This window comes from Marmota monax, unplaced genomic scaffold (assembly GCF_021218885.2).
Source record: "Marmota monax isolate L192 unplaced genomic scaffold, Marmota_monax_Labrador192_F-V1.1 WCK01_AAM20220418_F8-fsc02807, whole genome shotgun sequence".
In the NCBI taxonomy this organism is placed as follows: domain Eukaryota; kingdom Metazoa; phylum Chordata; class Mammalia; order Rodentia; family Sciuridae; genus Marmota; species Marmota monax.
Window position 1 is genome coordinate 1 of NW_026694335.1, and position 8833 is coordinate 8833.

The window sequence follows — 8833 nt, forward strand, 5'->3', positions numbered from 1 at the left end:
TAGGGCGGCGGTGTCCGACCGGGGACGCGGAGGGCGGCCGGGCAGGTGGGGCGCCGCCCGAAGGGTCGGGCGGAGAGCTGGGCTGCAGGCGCCGCCGCCGCGCTGCCCGCGCCGCCCCGCAGCCCGCCGCGGGAGGAGCGGGCGGCCGCCCGCCCGCGGCGTGCGTCTGGCTGAGCGGGGCGGGCGCGCCGGGACCACCCAGCGATGCTGCCGCCGCCGGTGTAGCGAGCCCCCGAGCGCGCTGCGGTGAAAGAAATGAACACGCCCACGAATGCTAGATGCCTGCGAGCTCCCTCGGCGGCACTGGAAAGGCAGAGTGGAGGCCTCCGAGTACCGGCTCCTTGCCCTTGGTCTTGGCGCTGCCCCTGCTGCTCACGGTCCACCATGGAGACGCTGTCCCAGGATTCTCTGCTGGAATGTCAGATCTGCTTCAACTACTACAGCCCCCGGCGGAGGCCCAAGCTGCCGGATTGCAAACACACCTGCTGTTCGGTGTGCCTCCAGCAGATGAGGACGAGCCAGAAGGACGTGAGGTGCCCCTGGTGCCGCGGCATCACCAAGCTGCCCCCTGGCTTCTCCTGTCGCAGCTGCCCGATGACCCCGAGGTCCTGGCGGTCATCGCCATTCCGCACACCTCCGAGCACACCCGGGTCTTCATCAAACTTCCTAGCAATGGGTGCTACATGCTGCCCTTGCCCATCTCCAAGGAGCGCACACTGCTGCCCGGAGACATGGGCTGCCGCCTGCTCCCCGGGAGCCAGCAGAAGTCCGTCACGGTGGTGACCATCCCTGCGGAACAGCAGCCGCTGCAAGGCGGGGCTCCGCAGGAGGCAGTGGCCGAGGAGCCGGACTGGCGGGGCGTGGTGAAAAGCTCCACCTGGTCGGGCGTGTGCACTGTCATCCTGGTGGCCTGTGTCTTGGTCTTCCTCCTGGGCATCGTGCTCCACAACATGTCTTGCATTTCTAAGCGCTTCACTGTGATATCCTGTGGCTGAGGCGGGGTGCAGGGAAGGCTCTTGTGGGTGTCAACTTAGGGGTTGAGTAGGTGTTGGTGACGGGATCCCAGCGAGAAGATGGGGGGCAACACTGACCATTTGGTGCTGAGCGCTGGCCTCTGGGTTGCCACTTGATTCACCTGAAGACAGATGCCAAGGGAGGAAGGTGAGGTCTCTACAAGATGTCAGGTGAATTGATCTGAGTGTGGATGGCAATGGCTTTGAAGATGATTGCATGCATCCTCATAATCATGAACTAAATGGGCTGTGATTTATGAGTTTTCAAGATCATGTTATGAGATAGACATACTCTACTTAGACCTTAAACCGTACATGTGCATACCATGTGATCTCTAAATGCGGTAGATGAAAATAAAGATGCTGTGTATACAAGTAGAATTAAATCTTGAATCCATGTAAAAAATTCAGTGAAGACATACACTGCAGGCTTCTTTGCTCTTTTTTTTTTTTTTTTAATGGAACCCAGTCTTCATCTAGTTGCTAAGATTTTTATGTATATATATATATATACATTTTGAATGGAACCCCAAATCAAAATAAGTGAAATGGATAGTCGTTTTTGTTTTTGGAGAAAATATTTGAACAAGTGTCTCCAGTGTGTTGTGTTTTGTCATGTACCTTCATTTTTCTTCGCTTGTGATTAGAGCTTGCTACATGTTTATTAAGCTGAAAGCCCACCAGGGAAGCAATAAACCAAGAAATAATGAGAAATGCCTAATCCCGCAGAAAACCTGTATGCCAGTTTTTCTCAAGCCATCTCACAAAATAAGAATTTAAAATGTAAATATTGTGTATTTGTGTGTGTATGTGTGTGTGATTTGATTTACCTCAGGTTTTTGAGTCTTTTCAGAAGAACCCCAGGATTAAGACCTCGTGGGCATGAAGAAGTCAAGTATCTGAAACGGTGGGCACCTCGATCCTCCCAATGAGACGTCCCGTACGCAACACCCCAATACTCACCCCTCTGCTCTGTGTTTAAGTCCTGTATTTTTTAAGGCACAAATGGAGAGTAACAAAAGTTTGACTTTTCTCCTAGTTCTGGAGTATTATAAAAGCCACACTTGTTGTTAGCAATGGCAAAACTGATGGGCATTTCAAAAGGCAGTCCACAATTATTTTTTTGAAAGATGCTGTTCCTTGAGCATTAGACCTTTTTGAATTCCAGTTTCCTCTTGTTGGTGTAAGCAAGAAAATCTTCTGTATTTCAAAATATGTTTTTTATTGAGAGAAATGGCAAGGTAGACTTACAATTCACATTCCTAATGTAAGTGTTCTTAAATGTGTAATGGTTTATAGATGTTCATAAAGAAAGAACTGCTGGATTAAATAATAAATTCTCAAAAAAAAAAAGAAAAACAATAAATAAAAAAGGCTAGAGTTTTCTAGAGTTTTGTTTGATTGTTTTGCCCTGGCTTGTGTATTGTTCACATAACTGGAACAAAATGGCTGAAGCAATTGGCTTATAACAAAGTTACTCATGGTTCTAGAAGTTTCAGTTCAATATCAGGCGGCACTATTGATTTGAACCTTGGATGAAGGCAGCATTCCATGGAGGGAACATATGGAACAGCAAAACCAGCCATTCCATAAGGTCTACCTCCTAGTCCACAGCACCTCCCAATAGCATCCCCCTAGGGAACAAGCCTTTCACACATGGACCTTTGGAGGATACTCATTTAAATAGAGCTGCCAGAGATTGTGGTAGGAGGTAGTAGATAAAAGCAGTATTAATAAGAGAAACTGGAAAACATACTGAGCAGAAAGCCAAATAGAATCTTGAATAGAAACTGATATAAAGTCAGAATAGTAACCAAATGTCTCAAAACAGACAAGTAATCGACTGTTTCATAAACACCACTGATTATGGTGAGGGCTGACTCAAGTATGCAGGTCGAGGGCACCAATAGCTTCAGCTTGAAAATTTAGTATAATATAAGGTAATACTTAAAGCAAGTCATTTAATTCATTTCCTTAAAGCTTTGTAGAGTCACATTTTATCTTAGTTGGATGAACTACATTGAAGTTCACAATCAAAGAGCATGTCTTTGAACATAAGTAGAACAGTAACTGTTCTACTTTTTATTTCTGTTTTATTACACAGAAATGAAAATGGGAAATGTACATGAAAAACTCTTGCATTTTTTATTTTTAAAAAATTAGCTAACACAAGTAGTTGTCAGTGAAATATGATATTCTCTGAGTACATGTAAATATATCAGGTCTGGTTTTTGGAAAAAGTGTTAATATAATTGACAATTTAATTTAGTTTCTACATGTCCTCTTAGAAAAAGTATAATTTTGCTTTAGGAACATAGTTTCCCTGGAAATACTTAACAGTAAGTTGTGGGCATGAAGTTTCTTGGTTTGAATTATCCCAAACCAGATGCCAAGATGTGGTCTGGTACACAAGTAGTTTATTGAAAGGTGATAAGAAAGCAGCAGAAAGGAGGAAATGAAGAAAGATAGGGAAGACAGAAAAGCCAATATAGTTTTTAACAAATAGTCCATTATTATTGTGGGAAACTCTAGATGGAACTGCCTCAGAATTGACCTATGGAGGGGCAGAGAATGCTGATTCTGATTGGCTGAGGGGCTTACGTATTTCTCCAATCTAAATTTCAGGTACTTCTGGATGGTTTCTCCTGCAGCGTTAGCAAAAGCCCCAATCAGAAAAGCAATGGACTCAGATATTTGCTTTTTGACATAGAATATAGGATTTAGGGGAGGTGTCCACTGTAGAGTCAACGAATTCAGAGGCAGACAAAGTTTACGTAAAATGAGAAATCACCAGTGTTTGCCAGTTTCATCCCTTGGACTACCGAATCTTCTCATGCCCTATATTGCTCATGCCTGATGACATAAGTCATCAGTCAGCCAAAATCTCTGAAACACCATAGGGTTAATTAAACAAGATAGAGTCTTCTAGCAACAAGAGGACAAATGGCAATAATTAAAATTAATCAAATCTTTTCTATAACCTCTTCTAAATTTTTAACTTTTTGTTCATAATTCTATTGATGTAATTTTTTCCCCCAATGGAATGACCTATATTTAATCTCTAAACTATGTGATCCCCTAGTTATTTCGGATTTCTGCAGTTGCATATTTATTGTTTCACTGATTGTGAAAGTATTAAGAGGTACTACAGTGGCTCCCAGCCTTCCCTTTCTGTAATATCTATTGACAGTCCTACAACCTCAAGTATTCATGATTTATCAGTGTTGATTATATTAAACAGTACAATAATACCTTTCTTTCCCTGTTACTCTATTAAAATGAGCAAACATATATTATTGCACTATCAGGAAAATAGTTTGCTGTTTTATAGGCATTGGTTTAATGTACACTGTATCCTGCATCAAAAATACATTGAATTTCTGCCCAAGACTGTAATCCTTCTGTTATTTTCTTGGCTGAAATTTAAGAAGCAGCCCCAATTTTCTCCCGGTTGGCAGTTTCCAGATGATGTGGTAGGAACACAGGATTACCTCTCTACATGCAACTGTCACATCTATTATTATAAAATTGGTCTTTGGATACAAGAAAATGTTATGGTGGTTAACATTTGTGGTAGACATGCTGCTCCTGTTCCTCCTATTTTCCCGATTAAGGACAAAGTAAGCTTGGAATTGTACCTTTATCTTTGGTGATTGTTCTAACACTCTACCATTGGGGAAACTTCTAAGTCATACAATATGGCCTTGGGTGCACTCTCATATTTCTTAGGAGAGATATCACATCCCAAGATCTGATTTCTGATATCCCTTGTGATATCTGATATCCCTTGCTCATGGGTCATATACTTTATTTAGATAATGGCATTGGTTGGAGCCCTGTGAAAAAGAAAAGCAAATTCATGTCCAGAATATATCATTTCCTAGTACAAAAAAAAAATCTATCCCTATGTGCGTACACAACCGGTGTAACTCTAAACCATGTATAACCAAAGAATGAGAAATTATACTTCACTTACGTATGATGTGTCAAAATGCATTTTACTATCATGTGTAACTAGAATTACAAAAAAAAATCTATGACATTTCTAAAATGAAAAGGGTTCACTATCAAGTGGGCAATTGAAATTCCTGAGGATTAGAAACATATTGAAATTGTTTATTATTATATTTTGCAAATGAATGTGATATATAGAGATAGCAGAAACTAAACAATCTTTGGTAAAAGGAAAGGGAACCCATGATATTGAAAGGTTGGGCCTATGCATAACTTTCTTCTCTGTCATTATGGCCTCTTAAGTGAACTTTACATTGGAAAATTGGCTCAGGTTGGAAACTGGACACAGGATTGTAACTTTTAATTGGAAAATCAGCCCCTAAGTTCTTTTTCTAGTGTATACTAAATTTGTAAGTGAGCAAATTTTGTTGGTTGTTCTTTAATTTTGGCCCTGTAGATTATATGGCCCAAGAACCATCTACCTAATATTCTTTAATTAATCTCTTCTGCCTACCATACAACTATTTATGGCATTTTCATCTACAAAGTTCTGGAGGAATAGTGCAGCCACTTGGTCTCTGTTATTAGGGTTTAGTCATCTTCATTGGTGTTAGTGTTTACCCTGCTGGCCTTCTTCTAGAAAACTTCACCATCGGTTTTCCAGCCTTTTACAGAACATCCTCTTCAGTTTGCCCATTTCTATTGACATTTAAATTTTTTCTCTTGCCAATAGTCACTGTCATTCTACCATTTATGTCTCATTTAACATGAATCACCTGTTTTTGCCATATACCTAGAAGTCATCATAGAAGCAAGTTCTCAGCAACTTCTAGGGACCTTAGATTTTTTTTTTTATCCTTATGTCTTAGAAGTGTACACCAAAGTAAGTAAATTCACAATACAATTTACTTGGACGACTTTTTACATTTTCTAGTAATTTTTTTTTTCTTTCAGCACATCAATGTGAGTAGAATGGGGTATTCTCCACAAACTGCTGCTTTCCTAGAGAGTATATTTGGATTAAATATTTCTTCTCTGGACAATTGTCTTAAGGTTCCATGTGTTCCTTTATCAAGGCTCCCATTTTAGTATGATATATTTAAGGCTGTGAATTCTTTCTACTTTGTCAGTAGGTTACTATAATTATTGTTAATATGTGTCTTAATTGCTAGAGTTAACACAGGATGCTGTGGTCTAAATATTTGTTTCTCTCTCAAATTTATGTGCTGAAATCCTAATGCCCAAGTTAGTAGTATTAGAAGATAAGATCTCTGAAATGTTATAAGGTCATGGGAGCAGAGGCTATAAATGAGATTAGTGCCCTTATTACAAGATTCCCCAGAGATCACCCTTGTCCAGGCAGATTGAGAGGGGGGTCTCTATGATCCAGAAAGTGTAACCTCACTATAATCTACCAGTGCCTTAATCTTGGACTTCCCAGCCTCCACAACTTTAAGAAATAAATTTCTGTTGTTTATGAGATAACCAGTTTATTATATTTTATTTTAGTAGCTCGAACAGACTAAGACACACAAGCTGTTGCTTCCTGGCAAGAAAGGTGCTATCACAATCCAATAGTTATTATCATCCACTCAACTTAATTTACCAAAAAGGAGTCCTTTTTTGCCTTCTGACAGATGAGTAATCTAATTCCAGAATCTTGTTCAAGGTTATTATTCCTAGGCCAATTTCCATTACCAACCTTCATAGTATGGTAGATTGTCCAGGAACAGAAATATTCAGAAGCTTAATGAGAAAAGCTGCCAGCATGTACATCAACTGTCCATAATGGCTACTCAGAGATGAGCCTAGGTAGTGTATAGTGTGCGCATCATAAATGTCTATTAGAATCAATCACTCATCCACAAAGATAATTCTAAAGAATTGCTCATATGTTTCCCCTGTGTATATCAAAAGATAAAATATATCAATTTTAATATATACTTAATAGATTTTTATACTTGTTATTATAAATTCGACATCAGAAAGGCAAGTGTGAATGTTACTTGAGCCAGCCCATTAAAATTCAAATGCTTGGGGCTGGGGATGTGGCTCAAGCAGTAACACACTCACCTGGCATGCGTGGGGCGCTGGGTTCGATCCTCAGCACCACATATAAATAAAAATGTTGTGTCCACTGAAAACTGAAAAATAAATATTTAAAAATTCTCTCTCTCTCTCCTCTTCTCTTTCTCTCTCTCTTTAAAAAAATTCAAATGCTCTAGAAAATCCTATTTGTTTAAGCCTCTCCTATGATTTCTCCTAATGCAGTTTTTAGACATACATTATCGTAAAATAAGTTTTGGAAGATGTTCTTTACATTAATATCCAGTCCATGTGTTTCAAAATACAGTATCAAAGATGACATGCAAAGAGTAATAAATTGATTGAGTTTTGACATTTATAATGGAAGACTATAAAATTGCATGAGGAATAAAATCTAAATGAAGATATATAAATGATGTGTTGTAGTCACAGTGCAGAGAAGAGGAAAAATAAACTTGCACCACTATTATCAGACATTAAAATATCAGCCATTTTTTTCCCTGAAAATTACAGTTCCTATTTCAAGTTTATGGGAAAGTGAATGAAAGGATTCCAAGATTAGTGCATAAGCACATTTGGAGAAAATGTTAATTCTATCAGTGTAATGTAAAGATCATCTTATTATGAGTATATAATATTAAGTTGATATGTAAATAATAACAAATTTTTTATTTATAATTATTTGCTTGGGAACATGTGTTTAACAGTGTGAATCAATATTACATAGTCAGATAATATTTTGGTAATGACAGTAATGGAAAACTTATCAGTATTCTCTGTTTCTGACTACTTCTTAGCATATTCTTTCCTTTTGTTGTTAAATAATGAAGACTGAGTTTTTAAAATACTTTTATTTATTTTTTTGATATGGTGCTGAGGATCAAACCCAGTGCCTTACACATGCTATGCAAGTGCTCTACCACTAAGCTATAACTCCAGCCCATATTCTTTCCTTTTATAAAAGAAAAAAATATCTCTACTTCCCCAAGCAATATTTTATTTTAAAAGAAAATCCTTCACTCTCAGTAATAAAAATAGTATGCTTATGTAGCCTAAAATTTTATAAATCAACATGGAAAAATTTAGAATTAAGGAGATTTTGTTTTAAAAAACAGTTTAAGAATAAAAGTGAAATGTAGCAATGCATAGTTGAAATTTAAAATGAAAAGAAAATTCCAAAGATCTCAAAAAAATGAAACCCCTATTTTCTAAAAATATAACTTCACCTTAGCATAATTTCCACAAATTTATTCCATCACTTTAGCTGTAGCTTTGCTTGTTTTTTTTTTCTTTCTATTTCCATAGAAACAGTGCAAGTATCTCAATCTAAGTTAATTGTTGTCTCTCATTTGCTTTGTTGATTTTCTTGTTGTTTTTCCATCTGGTTATAATAGTATTTTCATAAACTTCAGAAGAAAGATTAATGGAAAATTTTAAAAATTATTTCATTTTTAATTGATGAATACTAATTACATATATTTATAGGGTTCAATGTGCTGTTCCAGTACATGTATACATTATGGAAAGTTCTAATTGAGGTTATTAGATATCCTTCACCTGAAATATCTATTATTTCCTTGTGTTGATAACATGTAACATTCTCTCATAGCTATTTTGAAATATCCAATAACTTATTGCTAACTGCAGTCATTTCACTGTGCAAATAGATCATCAGAATTTATTCCTCTTCTCTGTGACTTTAGCTATTGACCAACATTTTCTCCTTTTCCCTGGTTTCCTTGTCTGCTTTTTCCCCCTTTTCCATAATATTTCATATTCCTGTGATTAATTCAGTCTCCATTCAAGGAAAATACAAAAGT

The 8833-nt window shown here is 38.2% G+C and overlaps 1 protein-coding gene across 1 annotated transcript; it reads left to right on the forward strand.

Annotated features, from left to right (window-relative positions):
- Positions 1–146: 146 nt before the first annotated feature.
- On the forward strand, positions 147–2350 carry LOC124109039 (E3 ubiquitin-protein ligase RNF152-like). The gene is given in 3 exon segments (XM_046467507.2): positions 147–577; positions 580–1161; positions 1849–2350. Coding segments are annotated over 2 exon segments (738 nt in total). The 5' UTR covers positions 147–255; the 3' UTR covers positions 996–1161; positions 1849–2350.
- The last annotated feature ends 6483 nt before the right edge of the window (positions 2351–8833 follow it).